Here is a 25,423-nt window from a genome sequence, read left to right on the forward strand (position 1 = left end):
AATAACAAAGGGCAAACAGGCTAGAAGAGACAACATTCAACACCTAGTCAGGAGTGCTTTATTTGGTTTTATGGTAAAATACCTTCAAAGAAGTTATGCTTGAAAGGAAGTCTAAGAATATATTAAGTAAGTAAATAAATTAAAGTATCTTAGTAAAAGATTTTTTGCTGATTAAATCTATTAACCCAAAGCATTAATTTTATACTGTTTCTGGATGGAAATCACGGGAAATATTACTATTACTATTTATAAGGCTTAGTCAGTTTACATAACAAAACACAGAATAGCTTAAGGTAACCTGAGGTTGCTGCCTGGAGGAGCTTACAGAGGAAGAATAATGAAGAGAGGATAAGCAAGGTAAACAAGGCAAATATCCAAAACGTAACAGGAACTTTAAAAACCGTTACAAAGTGGTGAGTACAATTTCAATTCCCGCCCCCAACTTTATCTGCACAACTGTATGCTAAGCAGAACCCAAATTAAAGTAATAGCCAAACAAAAAAACAAACAAACAAAAAGGACGGGAGAGTGAAAATGTTGATTAACAAAGAGGACTGTAGCCATTCCTTAAAATGCTGAGAAGAGTGAATCTAGGGTCCAAAATAGATTCAGCAAAATATTCTAGTGCTATATAAAGAGAGGTTAATTAAATTATGGAATGGTCAGGCACATTTTAATGAATGCCTGCTCTCAGAATGGAATACACAAAGTCTGGTCAAAGGACAATTCTGAGAATTATAAACTGTGCAAGGTAAAACAGAGAAGTGTTCTTCTGGAAATGCATACAACTGTTTATTACTGCATTTGTGTTTCAGATTCTAATTATGGTGGGAAGATTCCAATTGTGTGTTTTGCCCAAGGAGGTGGAATAGAAACGTTGAAAGTAAGTATGTGTCCCCCCCCCCCGCCCAATCTCCCTCTGTCTTCTACATCTTAGGTTAGGTGTGCATGGAGGGTAGCATTTTGGTGTTTCATTCATATACAGTGGAACCTCGAGTTGCGGATGTAATCTGTGACGGAGACACGTCCACAACCCACAATGTTCGCATCCTGAAGCGCCGCATCTGCGCAGGCACTGGCGCGATTTGGCACTTCTGCACATCTGTGAGTGGCGCAACCCGGAAATAACCCCTTTCTGGTACTTCCGGGTTCCCCGCGGTCCGCAACCCAAAAACACTTAACCTGAAGCATCCGTAACATGAGGTATGACGGTAGATGCAAGGACTGTGTGCTTAGGTTTCAGTAATATCCTGAGTGTTCTTGGCAATGGTTTCTGTTTTAAAAGGAATATATATATGTGTGTGTGTGTGTGTGTGTGTGTGTGTGTGTGTATCTCTAAGTTTCTTGAGCAAGCAAGCTTTTTCAATATCAACAGAAGGAGGCAAAAAGATCTCAATGGTTAATTCTAATTTTTCTTTCTTTCTTGGGTCAAACCCTGGTGTGTATGTGTGAGAGAGAGCATAAATGGTTGCTTATAGCCATTGTAAGAATTACTGGGTGGATTGATTGATTGATTTATATTCTAGTGCATTGTTAACTCAGGGGACTATTTTGTGATCTCTAGACAACTAGCTCAAAGTCATAGATCCCTTGACTTCAAAATATTCTTAAATGGGTCCCTTGTGCATCTATTCATGTGCTTGTGTACCTCCCTGCTAACTGTGCACCAGTTAGAGACTCCAAAAGAGAAGCAGAAGAGTTGTGTTATTAAAGAGATGAAAAACAGGAGTAGCTCTGAGGCCAGAGTCTGAGGCACAGACCTGAACTCGTGGAGGGCCAAAGTGTGCGCTGACACAAATGCCATAAATCCCACTCTTCATATGTCATGCCACCAAGCAAGCATGTAAAAAGAATATATGTCAGTCAAATAGATATTACTTATAGTAACTCTAGTATAGACTATAACTGACTTTTAGTAGCATGAAGCAGATGAGGTAGTGATTATTCTCCCCCCCCCCATCCAATTTCTGTTCCTAAGACTGAAGCTGGCAACTTCTCCACTCTCTCATCACAATGCGGAGACTAAAGCCTGCTCTTGACTGATCCCTTTATCAGGCAGCAAATCCAATTGATTTTTATAGAATTTACAATTCGTCTTCACCGAACTTTGCTCTGAAGGACCTTTACTAAGGGGCTAAAGGTAAAGGTATCCCTGACCATTAGGTCCCGTCACAGATGATTCTGGGGTTGCGCGCTCATCTTGCTCTATAGGCTGAGGGAGCTGGCGTTTGTCCGCAGACAGCTTCCAGGTCATGTGGCCAGTATGACTAAGCCGCTTCTGGCGAAACAGAGCAGTGCACAGAAACGCAGTTTATTACTAAGGGGGAAGTCCCACCAAACACAGTGGAGCTAACTTCCAACTAAATATGCACGTGATCATGCTGCTGTCCACCCTTCTTGTGACGGAGGGAACTCTGCTTGAGCAGAAAAGCTAGCTTTCAGTAGTTAAATATCCAATAAATTACCGTATGTTAAGGCTTGCAAGTGGATGAATTCCTAATTAGGTAATTTGTTTAATTTGATATTGTTTTGGCATTTGAAATATGTATTATTCTTATTTTGATTTCTTGAATATTCGTTTTGCGCAGTCAGTTATTTTAGGACCTTCAGTATAAAATATCAGGAGTCTCGTGTAATGTTTAAAATGGTTATAAAATGAGTTCATGCTTGCTAATTATATTAATAGCAGCCTATCTTACATTGTTTCATTAAGTTACATTAAATCAGTTTGCATTACTAGATCATGAATCCGAATAAATGGTTGTCAACTTCACCTCTACTATAAGTGTCTTTATTTTTCTTTTATTATTCTTCTGTCTTTATTTAATGGCTGGTATCTTCAAAGTTGTCTCTAAGTTCCATTTGTGGCAGTACTGCAGTAGACTCTATGCACCAAAAATTTCCAAGAATGATCCCTGAGAAATATCCTTGCTTATTAGCTCCAAATTTCAACATGTGGCAGGCTCCTACAGCTAGTCCTTATTTGAAATATTCTCATTATTTATCTGAGACGTTTTCAGGTTCCTTATGTTGCATCTTTGTGTTTCTGTTATTTGCTAGACCTCCTCCTCTTCGAATATTTCTGGTCCCATTAGCATTCCTTGTTATCTAAAGTGTAATGAACATTTATGTGGTTTTGAGTCTGGACCACAGATTCAATTTTTGTTAACCACACACACACAAACACACACGTTCCAAAGCATTTTCTATTCACTATTCACCTGCAATGTGGTTAAATGTTGGTTGCATCCACTCAGAGATATTGTCTGCAAAATAGGATTGTGCTGTACCAGACATGCTGCATTAATAATATTCTGAAAGCAAATACACCTAATAGCTTTGTGGAGCATGAGTATCTGTCTCATCATCCTAAAACAATTACTAATCCCATTGACTTGGTTGGCAACTGCCTCAGTGCTAATACTGATCAAGTATTAAAACCCTAACCACAACATATACTAAGTATTGTTGAATGATTGTATAAACATACATTTTGGTTGTTATAACTAGATTTCTAACAATAAAAGTTATCACCAGGTAAAATAAACCACCACTGATGGTGCATATTTGTAATTCATTTCTTGTATCAGCTGAAAAATAACTCTTGCTTAATCTAATTTACCATCAGCAATTGCTTTAGATATTTTAATGGCTGCTCACTATTTCTTGTCCTCAAGATAATTGAGGTATGGCCAGGAGACGTCACAGCTACAGGAGGGTGAACACATTATCACACCCTGTCATATTCAAAACTTCCATTCTTTAAAGAACCCTGTAAATATTAAGGTGCTTCCCAGTGAAAACCTGTCTACCCAGGTGTACAGGAAGTTGAACAGAGAAGTTGTTGCAGATATTAATATTGTGCAGTTTGAAGTTACTGGAAGCATAAGAGCTGACTTCTTTTGAAATAAATAATTGTCCAGATCCATAAAAATATTATTCAAACTTTTACTGGCAGAACTCTTTAAAATAAATCAGAATACATCAAATCATATATACAAAATATCCATACAATGTCCTGTGCTGTCCAACACAGGATCAGCATCTTAGAAAACATGAACTAATCCATACAGACCTAAAAGCGCTCTCTCTCTCTCTCTCTCTCTCTCTCTCTCTCTCTCTCTCCAGCCTGCATTCCAGCCTCCAGATTGTTTGCTCTCCCTTCAGGAGAGCTTCAATTTACATCTTCACACCATTGAGTTTAGGAGAAAAGACTCAAAGGCAATTACCTTCATTATGGAGATTTTTCAACTCAATACCTCTCACATGATCTAAAGTTACAACACTCACATGATAGCTACTAGAGAAACTGCAATCAGTTAGTAGTTAATCATTAACTTAGCAAGAGCTCCAAGTGCTCTCCTTGCTTTCGATATAGCCCCATGGAAGATCCCCATGTTAAACCTTTTTACCAAAAAACATTTAGCCATTTCTAATTTCTGTGTCAATTAAACCATTATACTTAACAGAAGTACAGTGGTACCTCGGGTTAAGTACTTAATTCATTCTGGAGGTCTGTTCTTAACCTGAAACTGTTCTCAACCAGAGGTACCACTTTAGCTAATGGGGCCTCCTGCTGCTGCCGCGCTGCCAGAGCACGATTTCCGTTCTCATCCTGAAGCAAAGTTCTTAACCTGAAGCACTATTTCTGGGTTAGCAGAGTCTGTAACCTGAAGTGTATGTAACCTGAAGCATATGTAACCTGAGGTACTACTGTACCTCAAATAAGATGGCTAGCTCAGTGTTGCAGTTGTCGATGCTGAGCACAATATTCTGGAATATCAATGGCCAACATGGGGATTTGCATAATCCCTGAGTGATGTGCATGTCAAGAGTGACAATTTGTTGTGCCTCTCTTGCAAATGAAAAGGAATTATGGCTGGCAGAATGGAGGCGCCTTTGGAGATCTACCCCTTTCACTGGTCTGGAGAGAAGGACTGTTACAGCAAGATGACTGTTTTCCCCCCTGAATTCATCCTAATGGTTTATTCCATAGGCTATTAACACCGCAGTCAAGAGCAAAATTCCCTGTGTGGTGGTGGAAGGGTCTGGTCAGATTGCAGATGTGATTGCAAGCTTAGCAGAGGCAGAAGGTTCGCTTACGTCCTCATCTGTCAAAGAGAAATTACTCAGATACTTGCCTCGAACTCTTTCTAGACTCACAGAAGAGGAGACTGAAAACTGGATCAAATGGGTAAGTTTATCCAAGTTTACCCTGTGTACACTTTGGTTTTCTTTAGAGACTCAACCAAATGTCAGCCTTCAGTGGATGGTTTTTGGGAGAGACTTATTGGCTAGCTGCTAAGCTCTGGGAATTTTAGCAAAACATTTTATTTGCATTAAAAGGGAATTGTTAGTGGTTGTTGTTGTTGATGATTTATTTATTTATACCCCGCCTTTTTCCCCGATGGGACTCAAGGCAGCTTACAGAGTAAAAACAAGAATCACTAAAAACATAGAAAAGAACTATCATTTAAAAAACAAACTGTAATAGAATTAAAACTATATACATATATAAAATCTGTTTAAAACATACAAACAATTAAAATAAAAACAGTATGGTACCAGCCCTTTCATTAAAAGCAGTCAATTCCCAAAAGTCTGTTGGAACAAGAAGGTTTTCACCTCAGCAGCCACTGAGATCTTAACACACAATCTGCAGGTATAATAGCTCAATAAAGTCAGATTTACTTCTGCGTAACTGAAGAGGAAGAAGCAGAGGAGGACCAGATCTGTCCCAAAAGCTTTTATTCTTAAGAGTTTAGCAGGGAAGTATGAAAGAAGAGCTTGTGTGCTTAAGCAGTTTTGGGGGGCTTACACTGTCTGCCTTGCCAGTACTCTCTCCTGCTGTCACAGGCAGCTGAGCCAGACCAGAGTCTGGTGACACAGTCACTCAGAATTTCACCAGAGGGCTGGACCGTTCTAAGAGAAGATGGATGGTGGATGGATGGATAGCTTTGCCAATCAGTTACAAAAGAGCCTCGGTCCAGTATATCTGAAGGAGCGTCTCCACCCCCATCGTTCTACCTGGACACTGAGGTCCAGCACCGAGAGCATTCTGGCAGTTCCCTCACTGCGAGAAGCCAGGTTACAGGGAACCAGGCAGAGGGCCTTCTCGGTAGTGGCGCCCTCCCGTAGAATGCCCTCCCACCAGATGTCAAAGAGAACAACAGCTACCAGACTTTTAGAAGACATCTGAAGGCAGCCCTGTTTAGGGAAGCTTTTAGTGTTGGATGGATTGCAGTATTTTAATATTTTTTTGGAAGCTGCCCAGAGTGGCTGGGGAAGCCCAGCCAGATGGGCAGGGTATAAATAATAAATTATTATTATTATTATTATTATTATTATTATTATTATTATTATTAGTGTAGTTGTTGCTTTTTCTTTTCGGATTGTTTAAGCACAATATATTTATGAGGGCTTATTTAGGCAGATATAGTAGGTAAGCTGGGCACTGTACTGTATATTTATTTTAAATTCATTTTCACACAAGGCAGAAAAGCTTCTCCAAAGCTGATCTAACCCAAGTGTTCTGGTGTCGTATCTAGGATCTGTGCAGTTTGGCTTGGTGTCAGTTGAGGTGGCCACAGAAATGTTCCAGAACCTAAAATTACCCCACAACACCATTCTAGTTCTCTAACTAGGAGGTGGAGCAAGGGTGGTCCTTTCAATGGATGGTGTGCAGGTTACATCCATCTCTGGATTTTTGTTCCGTTTCAAGCACAAGGAAAAACTGAGTGCATGGAAAATCTTATATTTTATTTTTTTAGAATGGCACTAAGCCCTAGTGAAGGAGTAATTTAGTTCTTTGGGGGGGGGGGGCAGGAGGAAATGGCTTTCTCAGTTAATGGTCCAGTGTTTCATCAGTGTTTCTTTTTTGGTCCATCACCTGTTACCTATAATAATCTTAGAAGACAGTAATGGCTTCTCAGGACTGCTAATGAAGCTCTCTTATGTTTTGTGCTCACAGTTTTGTTTTGCTACTATAGATTTTTAAAAGCGTTGTTACATTTTGCTCCTTCATGGATATTTGCTAGAATTCAGGCAATTTTTTTTACCTTAATCTCTTGTAACAGTAGTTGGTTCCCACTTTGAATGTTGACCTATTCCTGGAAATACAGTGGTGCCCCGCAAGACGAATGCCTCGCAAGACGGAAAACCCGCTAGACGAAAGGGTTTTCTGTTTTGGAGGTGCTTCGCAGGACAAATTTGCTATGGGCTTGCTTCGCAAGACGAATATGTCTTGCGATTCCTGGGGGGTTTTTTCCACTCCCCACCCCCTTTTTCTAAGGCACTAAGCTGCTAATAGCCTTTTAGCAGCTAATCTGCTAATCCCTTAAGCCTTTAATAGCCGCTAAACCGCTAATAGCACTAATCCGCTAATGGGCTTGCTTCAGAAGACGAAAAAAACCGGTAGACGAATAGACTCACGGAACGGATTCTTTTCGTCTTGCGAGGCACCACTGTACTAGCATTGTAGGATGGGTCAGAAAGAAGATTTTACATAATTATGGCATTCCATTACATGCTAGTCAGTTGTTGCGCCATAACACTATGGTTCAAGCTTCCCCACTTAGGAAGTTCCAGGTTTTTCCTCTTCTTAGTTCTTTCTCTTTCCTCACAGCAAAGCTGGATCTTTGTGACTCCATCTTTATCAGGACACTGTCTACCTCTAGTCTCTCTCCTCTATCTCTGCAGCAGTATATAATATTTATTTAATTATGCATGTATGTATGTATGTATGTATGTAATCCTGACCACATGTGGGTAAACTTGCCAGTATGTCCATTGACCCAATCCTTCCTATGTTTTTCTGTAGTGGCATTTCAAGCCACAGAACTGCTGCTGTGAGTTGTTTGTCCATTAGACACAGAAAAATATGCAATATTAAAATTGTTACGAAGACTAGCAGAATGATTCCTCCCTGCTCCACTTCTCTCCAACAGTGGATAGTAAGAGAGCATACCTGTTGTGTAATAAGTTCTAGTTAAACTTGACAGGATATTCTGTAGTCAAAAGAGAGTAATTTGATTATGAAGATCCTCAGGATAGAGTAAACCATGACTTTCCTTGTGCAGATTAAAGAAGTACTTGAAAATCCTCATCTGTTAACTGTGATCAAAATAGAAGAAGCAGGAGATGAAATTGTGAGCAATGCAATTTCATTTGCTCTTTATAAAGGTATGCTGTTGCTGGTTTTGTCTCTTAATATTATTCAGTTGCTTACATTGCATTATTAATAAATTTTGGAAGCCATCTAGAATGTTTGGGGTGGAAGCTCATAAAATTGATTAATTAACCAATTCATTAAACAACCAAATTTATTTTTTAAAAACACATATTGCTTGATTAATAGTTTCTGCTTTCTCATTACCTTAAAAACCATGTACTTTGCAACCCATCAGTCATGAATTGTACACAAATTTGAGCAATATCCCTATTTTCCCTTTTGAAAAAAAGTTTGCTAGAATAGCACTGAGTCAGTGGCATAGCGTGGGTTGTCAGCACCCGGGGCAAGGCAAGTAATTTGCGCCCCCTAACCCGGAGCAGGGTCCCCATAGATGACCCCTCGCGAGTGCGAGCGCCCCCCCCAGATGTTGCGCCCGGTGCGGCCGGCCCCCCTGCACCCCCCACGCTACGCCACTGCACTGAGTGGCAATTTCTCTTTCCCTGGTATGGAACCATCAGGATTTTCAGATCCGCACTGGATCTGAATTTGGAAGATTTAAATGTGCATTGGGCAATTGCTGGTGGTGTTCAGTAAAAGCTTCCATTTCCATTGAACTGAAACAATCATGAATATCATAGAAAATACAAGTGAGTGTGATCAGACACTGTAATGGATAAAGAGTAGTAGGTGGTTTATAGATTTGAACTTCTCCATAGTTTTCTATGTTTTGAAGCAAACTGGAATGGAAACTCAGAGTACAACCTCAAACATCTAAAGGAGCCTTGGTGCTGTCTTGGAATTTGCAGCGGTTAAAGGAGCTATTTTGTTTCTTTGTTCTGCTATCAAATGAATGCTGCTAATTGTGAGAATACATGCATGATGCTTCTTGTATGAATTTTCAGAAGTACAGCCATGTAAGCCTGTTGCAGCAAAATCAACCGTTTTATAATGCCTTAATTCTTTTTTTAATGTTTCATATTTATTTGATTTGGATATATGAACAATTTATAATAAAACATTAACAGTTATGAGCTGTATCTTAAACTCTAACGAATGAACTAGAGTTCACTTTATCAGATGGGGGAATGTTTACTGAGCAATAGAGCAGGGGTCGGCAAGGTTTACTGGCCATGGGCCGGATCACGCCCATGGAGATTGTCCATGGGCCAGACTGGCACAGCGCAATGCTGGAAATCGCACCTGCGCATGTCCGCGGCGCCGGAAATTGCTTCTGCGCATGCCCAGACGCTGGAATCGCGATTTTCGGTGTCTGGACATGCGCAGACATGATTTCTGCTATCTGCGCTTGTGCAGACACCATTTCTGGCGCCACTCGGCGAGTCCCCATGCCGCGCTGTGCTGGTTTAGCGCCATGTGAACTTGCCAAGCGGGTGGCTCAGTTTGCGAGTGGCTCGTGGGCCAGTAAAACGGACTTGGTGGGCTGAATTTTGCCCATGGACCGCACGTTGCCAAACTCTGGAAATAGAGGATGTGGGGAAAGTAAATAGCGAGGACTGAAGAAAATGAAATGTAAAAAAAATGCTAATATAAACATAAAAATATGTATTCACAAATACTTTCTGATCCATCATACAATCATGAAAACATGTCGAGTATTTTATTTTAAAATATGATTACCACAGTTTTGGGAGCAGGGCAGGATTCTGCATAATAAGAACTGCAATATCTGAGCAGAATTCTCTCCCTTTTTTACATGATTGCTGGCAACAGTATTTCTGTTTCTTTTCAGAATAAAGCACATTCATATAGAAAGAGATCTTCCTTTTGGTTAATGGGCAGGCTTGAGAGAGATCTTAAGGAGTGGGGGGATGTCATCTCCACCCCTCAGCATTTCCTCATCCCACCCCAAGACTCAAATGAGAACTGGAAACAAACCAGAGAGTTGTTTTAATATTAATCAACCACCAACTTCTCTCTGCACTTGTAGCTTTCAGCACAAATGAACAAGATAAAGATAACTGGAATGGGCAACTCAAACTGCTTTTGGAATGGAACCAGCTGGACCTGGCGAGTGAAGAGATCTTTACCAATGATCGACGCTGGGAGGTACGTAGAGCAGCTTGTGTTGCTTTCGCCTTGAAAAAGCCACCAGGCAGGCATGGACAAGGCTGACACTCTAGGACAGAAAGGCTGGTGCCTGTTTAATGGCAGGAAAACTTGGAAAGGCAATCCGTTTTGTTGCAGTCAATCAATGTGCCCATTGGTTTTCCCCCCATAATAGGGTGGACCACAGGGTCCTATCAATTACTCCTAGATGCACACTAACATGAGAGCCTACTCTGTAAACTTCTCCAAGCTTTAAATGGAGATAATTTTCTGAAGCTCCATACGGAAATTATCTTCACTGTGTGTGGACAATATGAAGCTACAGCCTAGTGTCTCAGGAGGAATATTTTATTCTCTTGAGAATATTAAGGCTACCATAAGAAATTAATCACAATTTGTGTAGCGGAAGAGAAGCCCAAGGGGCTAGAGAAAGACTTCTGCTTTCAAACTGGGTCAACATTTTGCTGTCTTTTGTTCCTTGCTAGTCTGCAGACCTCCAGGACGTCATGTTCACAGCCCTGATAAAAGACAGGCCAAAATTTGTCCGTCTCTTTCTGGAAAATGGCTTAAATCTGAGGAAGTTTCTTACGAACGATGTTCTAACGGATCTGTACACCAACAACTTCAGCAGTCTGGTGTTTAAGAATCTACAGATTGCTAAGAACTCCTACAACGATGCCCTCCTTACATTTGTGTGGAAGATGGTGGAGGATTTCAGAAAAGGTGTCAAAAAAGAGGACAAGAGCAGCAAGGAGGACATTGAGATACAGCTGCTGGTATGTAGCTCAGACGCGCATATAGCAGAGTACAGGGCCCTAAACGGCCTCGGCCCAGTATACCTGAAGGAGCGTCTCAACCCCCATCGTTCTGCCCGGATGCTGAGGTCAAGTGCCGAGGGCCTTCTGGCGGTTCCCTCATTGCGAGAGGCCAAGTTACAGGGAACCAGGCAGAGGGCCTTCTCGGTAGTGGCGCCCGCCCTGTGGAACGCCCTCCCATCAGATGTCAAAGCGATAAATAACTACCTGACATTTAGAAGACATCTTAAGGCAGACCTGTTCAGGGAAGATTTTAATCTGTGATATTTTACTGTATTTTTTGTTTCTATGGAAGCCGCCCAGAGTGGCTGGGGAGGCCCAGCCAGATGGGCGGGGTACAAATAATAAATTATTATTACAGTGGTGCCCCGCAAGACGAATGCCTCGCAAGACGGAAAACCCGCTAGACGAAAGGGTTTTCCGTTTTGGAGGTGCTTCGCAGGACGAATTTCTCTATGGGCTTGCTTCGCAAGACGAAAATGTCTTGCGATTCCTGCGGTTTTTCCCCCGCTCCCCACCCCCTTTTTCTAAGGCACTAAGCTGCTAATAGCCTTTTAGCAGCTAATCCGCTAATCCCTTAAGCCTTTAATAGCCGCTAATAGCCGCTAAACCGCTAATAGCGCTAATCCGCTAATGGGTTTGCTTTGCAAGACGAAAAAACCGCTAGACGAAGAGACTCACGGAACGGATTCTTTTCGTCTTGCGAGGCACCACTGTATTATTATTATTACAGCTGTTAACACTTTGAGCCAGCTACAACAAAAGGGTGGTATTCAGCTAAGTTTTACTCAGATTAAATAGATCTACTCTGAGTAACAATTGAATACCACCCAAAGGGATTCAGAAAAGAGTCAATACCAAAGTTTCCTTTTTCAGCAACTTTAGCTTTATTCTTGTTTTTATATGCTTTCAGGATGCCTCCCTTATCTCAAGGCACCCCTTGCAGGTTCTGTTTATTTGGGCAGTCCTTCAAAACAAAAAGGAGCTATCCAAAGTGATCTGGGAACAGGTATGCTACACTTCCAGCATGGCTTTTGTCCATTATGCTTACATGTGAGTTTGACCTAGAGCTTGTTCAGTTAGAAAATATGTACTCCTTAATTAATATTGAAGCCTCCCTGTGGGTGGAAATGGCAGTTTCCCTGCTTTTGAAATACATGAGAACTGTGATTGGAAAGTGGTGGCATTTTGCACTTGAATAATTTAATATAATATAAGATGAAACGTGCTCACTTTTAAACATCTAAAGGGAGATGAGAAAGAAGAGGGAAACAGTAATTGGGTGTGAGAATACGACAAAGAATGGTGGATGTAAACTTCAGGTGGGTGAATTTGGGTGAAACCTCTGGAACACTTTCTAAAGTCAGCTCAGAAAAAAAATTGTGTAGGGAAATAGTGGAGCCTCATTTCTTGGAGGTTTGTAAGAAAAGACTGGTGAGGCTTTTGACAGAGGTATGTTTGTTTTTAATTAGTTTTTATTAAAGTTTTTGTGATTTGAAACAAATAAGCAAGAAAAAGTATGTATAGCATCTCCACTTTCAATTCCTAGAGTCATTTTTCATAGAGTTTGTTTGCATTCAGTATAATAATAATAATAATAATAAATAATAATAATAATAATTTATTTATACCCCGCCCTTCCTGGTTCAAAAACCGGGTTCAGGGAGGCTAACAACAAATTTAAAACACTTAATTATAAAAGCAGCATAAAATACAGTATAAAAACAAGAATAGCAATAAAAATCAAAAATCAATTTAGGGGAAATAAGCATCAGATAGAGTTTGTTTGCATTCAGTAAGATGCTCTTTTTATAGACACTGGTGGAAAAGAGGGAGAGGGTTGGAGGGATAATGATATTTTCACTCTATTGTATAGTGTTTGTGCGGGGGGGGGGTGTTCAGCATGTTGTGGGTAGGTCCTTTATTTATATTTTATTTATATTTTATAATTGTTTTTATTGGCATTGTAAGAGATTGGATGGTGCTGGGCATGGCTGATTGCATTCGGTTGGTTGCAGTATGGTTTGTTTGTATGTGTGTGGGGCGGTGGTTTGTTGTGTCCGGTTAGCCATCTTGATTTGTACACTGTTTGGGGGGGCCCAGTTGCGTGAGTGGCAGGGGTTGGAGCAGATTGATCAGTCAGGAAAGATTGTTCAGCCAACTCCAACACCCTACTTTAAGGCAGATGGCCTTGAGGTTTTAGCTTCCAGTTTAAGCAGCAAGATGTTTGACGCTACTTTCCAAATTTGAGAATTGTAAGATGAAACAGAACTGCAGCACCCACATGGTTTCTCAGATACAGCTTCAGGGAACAGAGCACTATTAAATTATGCAGTTGCCTTGCTGTTTTGGGATATGAACTGATGTTACTGGAATTGTGTCACAGTTACAGTAACTCATAAGTAATGCTGTTTTGTAACCTGGCAATTCTTTCTCTTTGCAGACCAGAGGCTGCACTCTGGCAGCATTAGGGGCGAGCAAGCTCCTGAAAAGCCTGGCTAAGGTAAAGAATGATATCAATGCTGCTGGGGAATCAGAGGAGCTGGCAAATGAATATGAGACAAGAGCTGTTGGTAGGTTTTGATCTAAAAGGCTCAAACTCAAGAGTGGAGCTAATGCAAATATTTGCTACAAAAATCATAACGGGAAAGCAGTAAATCAGCAAAGTTAAACTTTCAGATTTAGCTTTGAACTCCAAGCAATGCATTGCGAATTTTAGTAAATATTGACAAGGATTTTTCTCTGATTAAGCACATCAACTTAGCCCATCTCAGCTAAGTCCAATAATTTTCACAACCATTCCTCCATGGTAGGTAATGATGTATCTTCCCATTTATGTGCATAAAAAAATCTCACCGTTGCCATCATGTATTGAAATAATTTCCATAGTCTTTTTTTCTAATTGTATATGCATAAGTCCCACAGGAAGAGCTCAAAAGACTGGTCATGCTTCTGATTCTCTGTCCATTTATACTTTTTAGAGTTGTTCACAGAATGTTACAGCAGTGATGAAGATCTGGCTGAACAGCTTCTTATCTATTCCTGTGAAGCCTGGGGCGGAAGCAATTGTCTGGAACTTGCTGTGGAAGCAAAGGACCAACAATTCATTGCCCAGCCAGGAGTCCAGGTATAATCGCCGAGATGCAAACAGATGGTCAGTTTTATTCAGTGAAACAGAAATGGTTAAGCCAGCATTTATAAACCCATTTACATGGGAGTAAGACCTATTGAGCGAGGGACGCGGGTGGCGCTGTGGGTTAAAGCCTCAGCGCCTAGGGCTTGCTGATCAAGAGGTCGGCAGTTCGAATCCCCGCGGCGGGGTGCGCTCCCGTTGTTCGGTCCCAGCACCTGCCAACCTAGCAGTTCGAAAGCACTTTCGGGTGCAAGTAGATAAATAGGAACCGCTTACTAGCGGGAAGGTAAACGGCGTTTCCGTGTGCGGCTCTGGCTCGCCAGAGCAGCGATGTCACGCTGGCCATGTGACCCGGAAGTGTCTCCGGACAGCGCTGGCTCCCGGCTTATAGAGTGAGATGGGCGCACAACCCTAGAGTCTGTCAAGACTGGCCCGTACGGGCAGGGGTACTTTTACCTTTAAGACCTATTGAATTCTGTGGCACTTACTTCTGAGCAAGTAGTCTGTAACTTCTTATATGATGCTATTTCCCGATGAATTATTATTTCAGTATGCTGATGATACCCAACTCTGCGTCTCTTTTAAATACCTCTCTTTTAAATGTCCTGTGTGAGTGTCTGGAGGTGGTTGGAGGATGGATGACGGCAAACAGATTGAGGTTGAATCCTGACAAGACAGAAGTTCTGTTTTGGGGGGACAGGGGGCGGGTGGGTGGGGCTCCCTGTCCCCCCAAAACAGAACTTGTCCTGAATGGGGTAACTGTGCCCCTGAAGAACCAGGTGCGCAGTCTGGGAGTCATTTTGGATGCAAAGCTGTCCATGGAGGCGCAGGTCAAATCTGTGTCCAGGGCTGCTGTCTGTCAGCTCCACCTGGTATGCAGGCTGAGACCCTACCTGACTGTGGACTGTCTTGCCAGAGGGGTGTATGCTCTGGTTATCTCCTGCTTGGACTACTGCAATGCGCTCTACATGGGGCTGCCTTTGAAGGTGACCCAGAAACTACAACCAATCCAAAATGAGGCAGCTAGACTGGTGACTGGGAGTGGCCACTGAGACTACATAACACTGAAAGACCTACATTGGCTCCCAGTATGTTTCTGGGCACAAGTGTTAGTGCTGACCTTTAAAGCCCTAAAAGGCCTCAGCCCAGTATATCTGAAGCAGCGTCTCCATTCCCACTGCGAGAAGCAAAGTTACAGGGAACCAGGCAGAGGGCCTTCTTGGTAGTGGCACCTGCTCTGTGGAATGTCCTCCCACCAGATATCAAGAGAATAAACAACCTTCTGACCTTTAAAATACATCTGAAGGCAGCCCTGTTTAGGGAAGCTTTTAATGACTGATGTTTTATATTTTTTTGGAAGTTACCTAACAAAAGAAGTCACCCTAGATGGGTGGGGTATAAATATTATTATTATTTTATTTATTATATTTCTGTCTTTCAGAATTTTCTTTCGAAACAATGGTATGGGGAGATCTCTAGAGACACCAAGAACTGGAAGATCATCTTGTGCCTTTTCCTTTTCCCTTTAATAGGCTGTGGTTTCATCTCTTTCAGGTAAATTACTTTTAGTTAATAAAGCTATGATGGGTTTCCTCTCCAAAAATACAATTGCTGCCATGTTTTGTAGTAAGTACGCAGGCTTCAGGTTTGCTTCCACTGCAGAGAAATCTCCACATATGCAAAGGGGTGGTTGTAGTTCCTGGGACAGTTGTACCCTAAAAGGCACCCTAAAAATACTTACATAAATAAACATGTAATCGCTGTTAATGTCAGAATGATGTAGCAAGTGGCTGTGCAGCTGCCTAGGCATCCATTGGATAGATGGGCATCAGAATAACTTGGTAGTGTTATTGCATTGTCTAGATTGGTCTTGTTTGATAGTATCCAGTGCTTTTTAAAGGGGTACTCAAGGGTACGCAATATTGGCACCTCTTTTTGTTGTTAAAAAGTGTGACACTTGCTGTAACAACTTCAAGGTGAGTACCGGCACCTATTTTTTTAGGGGGGGGGGGATATCCCAATGGTATCCCATTGTTGTTACTGTGTGCCTCCACTCAGCAGCAGGCTCGTTTTCTGCTTGGTTATCGTGTTCTAAGCTGTTCCTTTCTCTTTCGCAGGAAAAAGCCAACTGAGAGGAGCAAAAAGATGTTCTGGTATTATGCTTGGTTCTTCACTTCACCCTTTGTTGTCTTTTCTTGGACTGTCATCTTCTACATCGCCTTCCTCTTGCTCTTTGCCTATGTCCTGCTCATGGATTTCCAGAAGGAACCCACCATGCTGGAGCTGATCCTCTACGTGCTGGTCTTCATCCTGCTTTGTGATGAAGTGAGACAAGTAGGGAGTTCTTGGAAATCAACAGGAGTTTTTATTTCCAGGAGATTATTCCAGTTGCAGAAAAAAGAAGAGGCTCCAGCCCTATTCAGGTCTTCTGCTTCTGAGTTTAATCAACACATGTATCAGGAGAGAGAGGATGAACATGCTAGTTTCCTCTGTCACTGCTACCAGTGAGCTGAAGGGAGAACTATTGCAGTGGGGGAATCCTTCACTGCATGTCTTGCCTCCCCATGCTTCAACGATTGTCACTCCAGTTTGTGGAGGTTGATGCTAAGTACACCTTTCATCACTTTCCCCTCTTGCAGGTTGATTTAACACAGAATTAGTACACTTGAATGGGGCTCCAGTGGAGTTGAAATCTAACGTTTTCTTGATTTTCCATGAAGGTCCTACTAGAGCATTTGGAATTATATCCAGGCCATTATTACTTAACCTGAGTTCATGGATTAATTTATAGTATCTCTGCTGAGGTTGCAATTTGCCTCTGCTTCCGTTGTACCCTAGTCCATGAGGCTATACAGAATTTGTGGCTGGATTCAGATCCTTGTTCAGAGCCACTTAGTGTTAACCATGGGGAAGATCAGTGTCCATAAAATGCTTAACTAAAGTTAAAGCCAGCCTGTAGGACTGGAAAAAATCTGAACAGACAAGGAGTATGAATTCTACAATGTGGCCCCTTCCTTTAGCCCCATGACTTTGTCATGTCACAAGGTTTGTCCTCGAGATCTAGACTAAAAGAAATATCTGAAACGGTGAACACACTGTCACAGAGTTACCATATTTTTCGCTCTATAAGACGCACCAGACCATAAGACGCACCTAGTTTTTGGAGGAAGAAAACAAGAAAAAAAATATTCTGAATCTCAGAAGCCAGAACAACAAGAGGGATCACTGCGCAGCGAAAGCAGCGATCCCTCTTGCTGTTCTGGCTTCTGGGATAGCTGCGCAGCCTGCATTCGCTCCATAAGACGCAGACACATTTCCCCTTACTTTTTAGGAGGGAAAAAGTGAGTCTTATAGAGCAAAAAATACGGTAATTCCTGAGTCTGTGGAGCAGACAGGCATGGAAGGAGTAACTTCACAGCATCCTCTTACTTCCACATATCTAGTTTTGTAAAACAGAGGAGACAAGCAGGCTGGAGCTCACTAAGCAAAGCAGCCATGTTGCGTTTGAGCAGTCTTGTAATACAGCTGTTTCTATGGAAATACTAGGTAGTGTGGCTTGAAGGATTCTTGGTTTATTAGCATCCTACTCCTGCCATGGTTCAAAGCTTGAACTTTTGACAGCATTTTCATTTCAAATATATGTTGATCAGTCAAAACAATATAGGTTCAGTATATTGGATTTTCTTTCCTTTTTAAAAAAAAAATAAAGCATGATTTTACTTATTTTACTAATGAGCTTATGGGCCAAAACGAGGCATAGGCAAATTCCAGCCCTCCAGATGTTTAGGACTACAATTCCCAACATCCCTGACCACTGGTCCTGTTAGCTAGGGATGATGGGAATTGTAGTCCCAAACATCTGGAGGGCCGGAGTTTGCCTGGCCAAAACAGAAACAGAAATGGCTCTAATTGTATTAGAGAAATGGTTGTCTGATTGCTCCATTGCATGGCCAAATGAGTTTTCAATTTTCAGACAATCCATTGTAATACCTAGTCCCAGCCCCTGAGAGGAACTACTGGAGTGTGCAGGGCCAGATTTAGGTTTGATGAGGCCCTAAGCTACTGAAGGTAATGGGGCCCTTTATATGCCCAGCTGTCCTTTCTCAAATTGTCACTGTTTTTTGTGTTGAATATATGCTATATTGTAATTTATGGACCTAATAGGTATCTAAAGCCCTTTGCACATGCAGAATGTAGGCACCCTATATATAAAAACGAGCAAACCTAGATTTTGATGTTAACGGAGAAAATTAATGATTTGCAGATGAGAAGGTAACTGCTAAGACTGAATATTTGAAGTAAGGCAGCTATAAAAAACTGAACTCAGTCTTTTCCTAATGCATTAAGAGTGTGTTAGAAGCATCTTTGAGGTACTGAGAGCAAAACAAGTTGTAAATGTTTCTATATGCCAATAGATGTCACTGTTTCATAATAAAACTTGAGCTAGGACTAGATATATTTATACTGGGGTGTTTTTGCACAGTTTAAGAAACATTTTCATTTCAGTTCCTAATATATGATAGCATTCCTGAGCTTAGATGTGTGTTTACAGCAGCCACACATCCATCTGATGTGTATTTTTGCACAAGTACAGATTCTGTGTGTAATTTTGCAGCTGTATATTCCCAGATCCCTGAAACATCTCTGGGTTGCATAAATATTTGCACACAGCCTGTCATGGGCCTGCTTGGCAATCTCGTTGCCTTGCTTCCCAGCTGATACTCCCAGTTGCCATCCACAAAGTCATACTAGGCTCATGGGTCACAAGGTGGGGAAATGAGCTCACGAAAAGGCTATGCAAATCAGTATTCATAGGAAAACATTTGACAATGTTAGATAGGAAAGAAGCAAATGAGATGAATGAAAGCTGCCAGGAGTATTTCTAAAAAGAAGGAACATCGTTGAGCTGGTGGATCTGACACAAGGGATCTGGCACATTCTAGTGCAGTTGGATCCGTGATGGTCTTATTCAAGGCATGGTCATTATTATTTTTTAAAGGGGGTTGCAATGAGATTGTATTAAAGACGGTACATAAAAACAGTATGATATATAGGGGAAATCTGTGCTTAGTTGAGGAGTCTAGAGAAGCATCTTAATCAATGTCCTTACTGTTTGGCATCTTATGTATTGTCCTTTTGTTTGTATTTAATTGTTTTAATTATACTAATCATCATCATCAACCTTTATTACGGTCCAGAGACCCAACAAATCATTACAAAGCAGTACACAATTCATACAGCCTACCTCCAGGTTAATCAAGCATTTTGTTCAGAATATAGGGATCATTGGTTCTTGCAACCACCGATAAAAACTTTGCCACTGCTAATGTTCTAGCATTTGTCCGTCTTCCAGTAGGAACCTGACATAGTGAGCCTCTGATTTTCCCACGAAAGGTACCAGCAAGGGTAGTATCAGTTCAGCCCTGGCTTGCTCATATTTTGCACAATGCAACAAAATATGTTTTATGGAATCGATGTCTTGAGCACACAAGCAAAGTCTGTCCTGGTAGGGAACTCCTCTCAACCTGCCATCCAACACTGCAGAAGGAAAGACGTTTAGTCTGGCTTTGGTGAAAAGCCTTCGATAGTTTGGTACTGTCAGGTTTTTAATGTAAGATGTTTACTTAAAGACATACCCATATTGTACTCCTACTGCCAGCGGACTACAGACTTAATTATACTAAAAATGTTGCAGCTATAAGATATTATTAGCTAGTTTGCTTTGCACACTTACTTGGGAGAAAGTCCTGCTGAACAAAATGGGGTTTACTTCTGCATAAGCAGGCATGGGATTAGGCAGCAAGGTATGTTATTTATGTCTGCTTTTATATCCCACCTTTATTCCAAGGACCTCTCCATATTATCCTCACAACAACCCTGTGAGGTAGGTAAGGCAGAGAAGCAGCGACTGGCCCAGGGAGCTTCAGGGCTGAGTGGGGATGAGAGCCCTGCCTGGCCTCCCAGCTCTCAGTCCAGCACTGCACTCCCTCTTCTTCTATTAGCTTCTTGAGTCACGATTTCTCAATGAGCAATGTTAATTTAGATAGTAAGGCTATGCATTGTAAATAAGGTTGGTTTGTGGTATTGTTACGTTAAGGCAGGAGTAGCCAACGTGGTGCCCTCCGGGCTGTGACTCCCATAATCTCTGACGATTGGAGTCCAACCACTTCTAACAGCTGACTCTGCTCTGTGGGATTCTGAACTCCTGCCTTTGTTTGGTGACTTTTGTCTTCTTTTTCCTCTTTAGTGGTATATGAACGGTAGTAAGTACTTTTCCGACTTGTGGAATGTTATGGACACCCTTGGGATTTTTTACTTCATAATAGGAATTGTGTTCAGGTGAGTTGTAACAGGTCAGGCCATGACTGCACCTGGGTTTGTTTTCTGCAAAGCTACTAGACCAGTGGTCAGGGAGGATGCAGTGGCGTAGCGTGGGGGGGTGCAGGGGGGCCCGGCCGCACCGGGCGCAACATCTGGGGGTTAGGGTTAGGGGGCTCAAATTCACGGGTTAGGGGGCGCATATTACTTGCCTTGCCCCGGGTGCTGACAACCCACGCTACGCCACTGGGAGGATGGGAATTATAGTCCATCAACAGTTGGGATACAAGATGGAGAGAGGCTGCACTAGACAAACATGCTATGATAATGATATAAGGTGATGCTTCCTGTGGTGAAGCTGAGGCATTTTGGGGAAATGGGGTGGGAAGATGTCACCCTGTCACAACATCTGATCTGACAGAAAACAAATTGTGCCCAAGTTGATATTATTAAGTGGGAACACTGAAAATTTTTGTCTATCTGTTTCTTTGCACAGGCTCCATTCTTCAAATGAGGCATCCTGGTATTCCGGCAGAGTAATTTTTTGCCTGGATTACATTATTTTCACTCTAAGACTCATCCATATTTTCACTGTAAGCAGGAATCTAGGACCCAAGATCATTATGCTTCAGAGAATGGTAAGGACTATGGATTGATTCAATATGAAATGTAATTGTTGTGTGACTCAAGCCTGAATCTCCCAGAGGTCTCTCTCTGTAAATAAAAGTTTAACCAGAGAACGACTATCTGGTTTGGGCCTACAGTTTCCATTCTGTCATCTGTGTGCTGATAGATTGATTCATGATTAATCCTCTGCAAGGGACATCAGTGCAGGAACTCTGCAGTGCCTGTCAGTCAAACCTCTGTGACAAATCTTCAGCAGCAGCCCTGAATTACAAGACAGAACATCCCTTATAGGGCTCAGATCTGAGGCCAGCAATACTTTGCTGCTCTACAGCCAATTGCTGTGCTACAGAGAGCTGGAGGTTGTGTCACCTATTAAGTAGTGGGTTGACAAAGCAGACGACACAGAGATTTCTCCAAGTGGTTCTTTATAGTAAGCTGGAACTGAACTGAACAGCAAACAGCTCAGCCAGCCTGCTTTTATAGGCACCCGGCTGTCAACATTGTAACAACAACAACCCAGGGTTTCCCACCTAAACTAAGTGACGTGGACCTGAGTGAAAACTATATATAGTACATGATACCCCTGGTGGCCAGGGTGATAACCATAGCTGTCAACCTTCCCTTTTTTTGCGGGAAATTCCCTTATTCCAGCGCCATTTCCTGCTGCTTCCCGCTGCTATCCCGGATTGTTAGATATCCTGTAGACTGTCCCCGGGACAGGTGAGGCTGCTGATCCCTTATTTTCAAACCTGAAAGTTGACAGTTATGGTGATAACTTCAATACATAACATCACCAAACCCCATCCTAGCTGGCAATTGGTTTCTTGTCATGAGAGGTGGGTCTGTGTGCATGTGACACATCTGCAGATACTTTTTGCAAAATCTTGCCATCATTGATCTTATACCTTCATTGAACAAGGAAAGAAATGTGTCTTATGGTTTGGCAGCACTTACACAAGTGTTTTGGGCTGAAACTTCATTCTCACATTACTATATGTAGCAGAACAGGCATCGGTGCTGAACACAAATCCTTCCCAAAGCCAGGAAGACATGTACACTCGGGGGTGTAGCACCTAGGAGGTCCAGGGCCCTGGGCACACAATTTTGAGTGGGCGCTGGCTTTTGCCATGATTCCTGTCCCGCCCAGGCGCATCCTGCTGGGTCCTGTCCTTGCCTCCCTGTCCTTCCCTGCCTGCTGCCAGGGGTCTCTGGGCTCCGGAGCCCAGCCTGGCCTCACTGCTGCAGCCCCAGCCCCATTGCTGAATGGCCACCCGGCCAGAGATCACTGCTCCTTGCTCAGTGCACTCCCTGGATGGTGAGCGTGCGCAGATGGAGGGAGGTGGACAAGGGGCGACTGCAGCATTGCCACTCTTCTCTGCCGGTGTTGGGGGGGGGCTGCATTAGCCAGCTGAGCTGCCCCTTGCATGGGCAGCAGCGATGCAGCACGGCCCTACTTGGCTCTGGTGCAGGAGAGGGGTTGCTCCAGTGCCATTGGTGGCCGGCTGGGCTGGCATGGCAGGCTCCCTTCACCCTCCACACCCTGCCCCAGATGCAGGCACATCACGCTACACTGTTGTGTAAACTACACTAGGGGTTAGGAGCCACTGCAGATGTTGAATCATTTCCCATTTGTTATTCCACATGCTAGTTTTCATCTGATATGGGGACTTCTCCTCTTTGGAGGAGCTACTTCTGTGATCTAGTGAAAGTATATATTGTGATTAAAAATAAAATAAAAACCCCACCTAATCTAAGTAGCCACTGCAAGCTCTCATGAGCACTCATTTCCATGGTTATATACTCAAGTGAATAGAGTGCTTACTTGGGCAATTATGTGCTGGACTTAGCTGGCTACAGCAGCATCTGCCCTGGCTGTATCCTCTAGGGCAGAGCTGGTGGGTGGGTGTGGAGTCTGGTGCCTTCCAGGTGTTGTTGGACTCCAAGTGGCACTGTGGGTAAAAGCCTCAGCGCCTAGGGCTTGCCAATCGAAAGGTTGGCGGTTCGAATCCCCGCGGCGGGGTGCGCCTGCCAACCTAGCAGTTCGAAAGCACCCCCGGGTGCAAGTAGATAAATAGGGACCGCTTACTAGTGGGAAGGTAAACGGCGTTCCGTGTGCGGCTCTGGCTCGCCAGAGTAGCGATGTCACGCTGGCCACGTGACCCGGAAGTGTCTCCGGACAGCGCTGGCCCCCGGCCTCTTGAGTAAGATGGGCGCACAACCCTAGAGTCTGTCAAGACTGGCCCGTACGGGCAGGGGTACCTTTACCTTTACCTTTACCTTACTAGCCATCATGGCCCATTGGCCAGGGACTGTGGCCCAATATCTGGAAGGTCACAGCTTCTGCATCCCTGCCTTGGAAGCATGCACATTGCTCTGATTTCAAATAAACAACATGATTTCAAAATAAACAACAAGGAGTGCATGGCCTCTGCAAAGCAGCCAAGCGAGATTTCCTCATAAATACACAGTGAGAAGCAAGAGACAGTTGCCTGAGTTTTGTTTCCCCCTTAGCCTTATGTGTGGAATGACTTAAGAGAATCATCCTGACTTGTGTTTTAAATGTTCCCTTTCACAGCTGATTGATGTCTTTTTCTTCCTGTTCCTCTTTGCGGTGTGGATGGTGGCTTTTGGTGTAGCCAGACAAGGGATCCTGCGGAAGAATGAACACCGCTGGGAATGGATATTTCGATCTGTTGTCTATGAGCCTTACCTTGTAATGTTTGGCCACTATCCTACAGATATTGATGGTATCCATCTTAAGATACAATCCCAATGAGCAATGGGTCAGAGTAATAAGGAGATAGGAGCACAGTCCTTAAGGAGCCCAAAGCTCATCACCCCCCCCCTTCTGTTTTAGTGGGAAATATGTGCTGCTAGAATTCAGGTAGCTCTTTTAGTATCACAGAGGCTTACTGAAATCAGTCTGGTGTTCACAGATGATTAGGGCACTAGAGCAGGCACACGTGGTCTTGTAAAGTGGACTTATGTTCAGTTCAGGTCATGATCCATCCAAATTGAATCGGCCCACACCACCTGCACAATCCATACTGGGACTATGCCAGTCACTTCCCTTGTAGGGCCAGAAGGAAGACTGGAGTGGCAAAAGTCTGCATGCTGAATAAAATCTCATTCAGAGTTGTATTGTGAGTATGTTACAATGGGATGCAGTTTAGTACTAAATTGTGCAGCCAGCCACATGGGGATTCTGTTTTCTGGGCACATCTTTGCTCAGCAGGTATTCACTTCTGCACAGTAATCTCTACAATGTACAATTTTCACAAAGTTATCTGTGTAGGATTCTAGCTTTATGCACTCCTATTAGGCAACTAGATTAGCTCAGCAAAATCCAGCAGAGACAAAGGTGCCGGTAGCACTAAAGAATGTGCTGACCACACATGTCATGAGTTTGGTGTCATAATCTTAACAAGAGCTTTGGAATTTCAGGAGTCTTTTCTGTTCCTTTCATGATAGGTACCACATTGGAGAGTGATCAGTGTACTGTCACTGGGAATGAATCGAAGCCTCTGTGTGTAGAAGTGGATTCCAACAATGTTCCCCGATTCCCAGAGTGGATCACCATTCCACTAGTGTGCATCTACATGCTGTCCACCAATATTCTCCTGGTTAACTTATTAATAGCCATGTTTGGGTATGTAGACTGATGTGCTGGGTGTAACGCCACAGGGTGTGGCTGATGGTTTTTCGATCTTCTTAACATGAGTTCTGGGACGCGGGTGGCGCTGTGGTCTAAACCACAGAGCCTAGGACTTGCCGATCAGAAGGTCGGCGGTTCGAATCCCTGCGACGGGGTGAGCTCCCGTTGCTCGGTCCCTGCTCCTGCCAACCTAACAGTTTGAAAGCACATCAAAGTGCAAGTAGAGAAATAGGTACCGCTCTGGTGGGAAGGTAAACGGCATTTCCGTGCGCTGCTCTGGTTCGCCACAAGTGGTTTAGTCATGCTGGCCACATGACCCGGAAGCTGTACGCCGGCTCCCTTGGCCAATAAAGCAAGATGAGTGCTGCAACCCCAGAGTCGTCTGCCACTGGACCTAATGGTCAGGGGTCCCTTTACCTTTACCTTACAATTTTTGGGGTGGGGATCTGGTTCCTAGGACTTTTAGGAGACTCTGCCCCCTGCAAACTCATAACACTAGTGTGAACTCCCCTCCAGCTTGGAAATCTTGAGGCTTTCATAGTCCCTGTAATTGATCCATTATCACCAACCCTTACTGAAAAGTGAAGTATGTGCTGATTTTGACATATTAGATAAGGAGCAAACGTAGATATGGAACT

The 25,423-nt window shown here is 42.9% G+C and overlaps 1 protein-coding gene across 5 annotated transcripts in view; it reads left to right on the top strand.

Annotated features, from left to right (window-relative positions):
• The window catches only part of TRPM8 (transient receptor potential cation channel subfamily M member 8), a 298,169-nt gene that overhangs the window by 266,543 nt on the left and 6,203 nt on the right, over nt 1-25,423 (top strand). For 3 of the 5 annotated variants that reach the window (XR_014502469.1, XM_083401091.1, XM_083401090.1), the window contains exons 9-22: nt 816-883; nt 4,997-5,194; nt 8,079-8,181; nt 10,119-10,237; nt 10,723-11,013; nt 11,966-12,061; nt 13,496-13,625; nt 14,034-14,179; nt 15,627-15,739; nt 16,303-16,519; nt 20,433-20,524; nt 21,000-21,141; nt 23,706-23,877; nt 24,602-24,779. Coding sequence is in view for 3 of the 5 variants with exons in the window: in XM_083401091.1 (XP_083257217.1) it covers nt 816-883; nt 4,997-5,194; nt 8,079-8,181; nt 10,119-10,237; nt 10,723-11,013; nt 11,966-12,061; nt 13,496-13,625; nt 14,034-14,179; nt 15,627-15,739; nt 16,303-16,519; nt 20,433-20,524; nt 21,000-21,141; nt 23,706-23,877; nt 24,602-24,779 (2,065 nt within the window). In the remaining 2 variants the exon portion in view is untranslated. Of the gene's footprint in view, nt 1-815; nt 884-4,996; nt 5,195-8,078; nt 8,182-10,118; nt 10,238-10,722; nt 11,014-11,965; nt 12,062-13,495; nt 13,626-14,033; nt 14,180-15,626; nt 15,740-16,302; nt 16,520-20,432; nt 20,525-20,999; nt 21,142-23,705; nt 23,878-24,601; nt 24,780-25,423 lie in introns of those variants that run through there. The other 2 variants (XM_083401092.1, XR_014502470.1) reach the window with 2 other exon arrangements.

The sequence above is a fragment of the Podarcis tiliguerta genome (assembly GCF_965153285.1).
Source record: "Podarcis tiliguerta genome assembly, chromosome: 1".
In the NCBI taxonomy this organism is placed as follows: domain Eukaryota; kingdom Metazoa; phylum Chordata; class Lepidosauria; order Squamata; family Lacertidae; genus Podarcis; species Podarcis tiliguerta.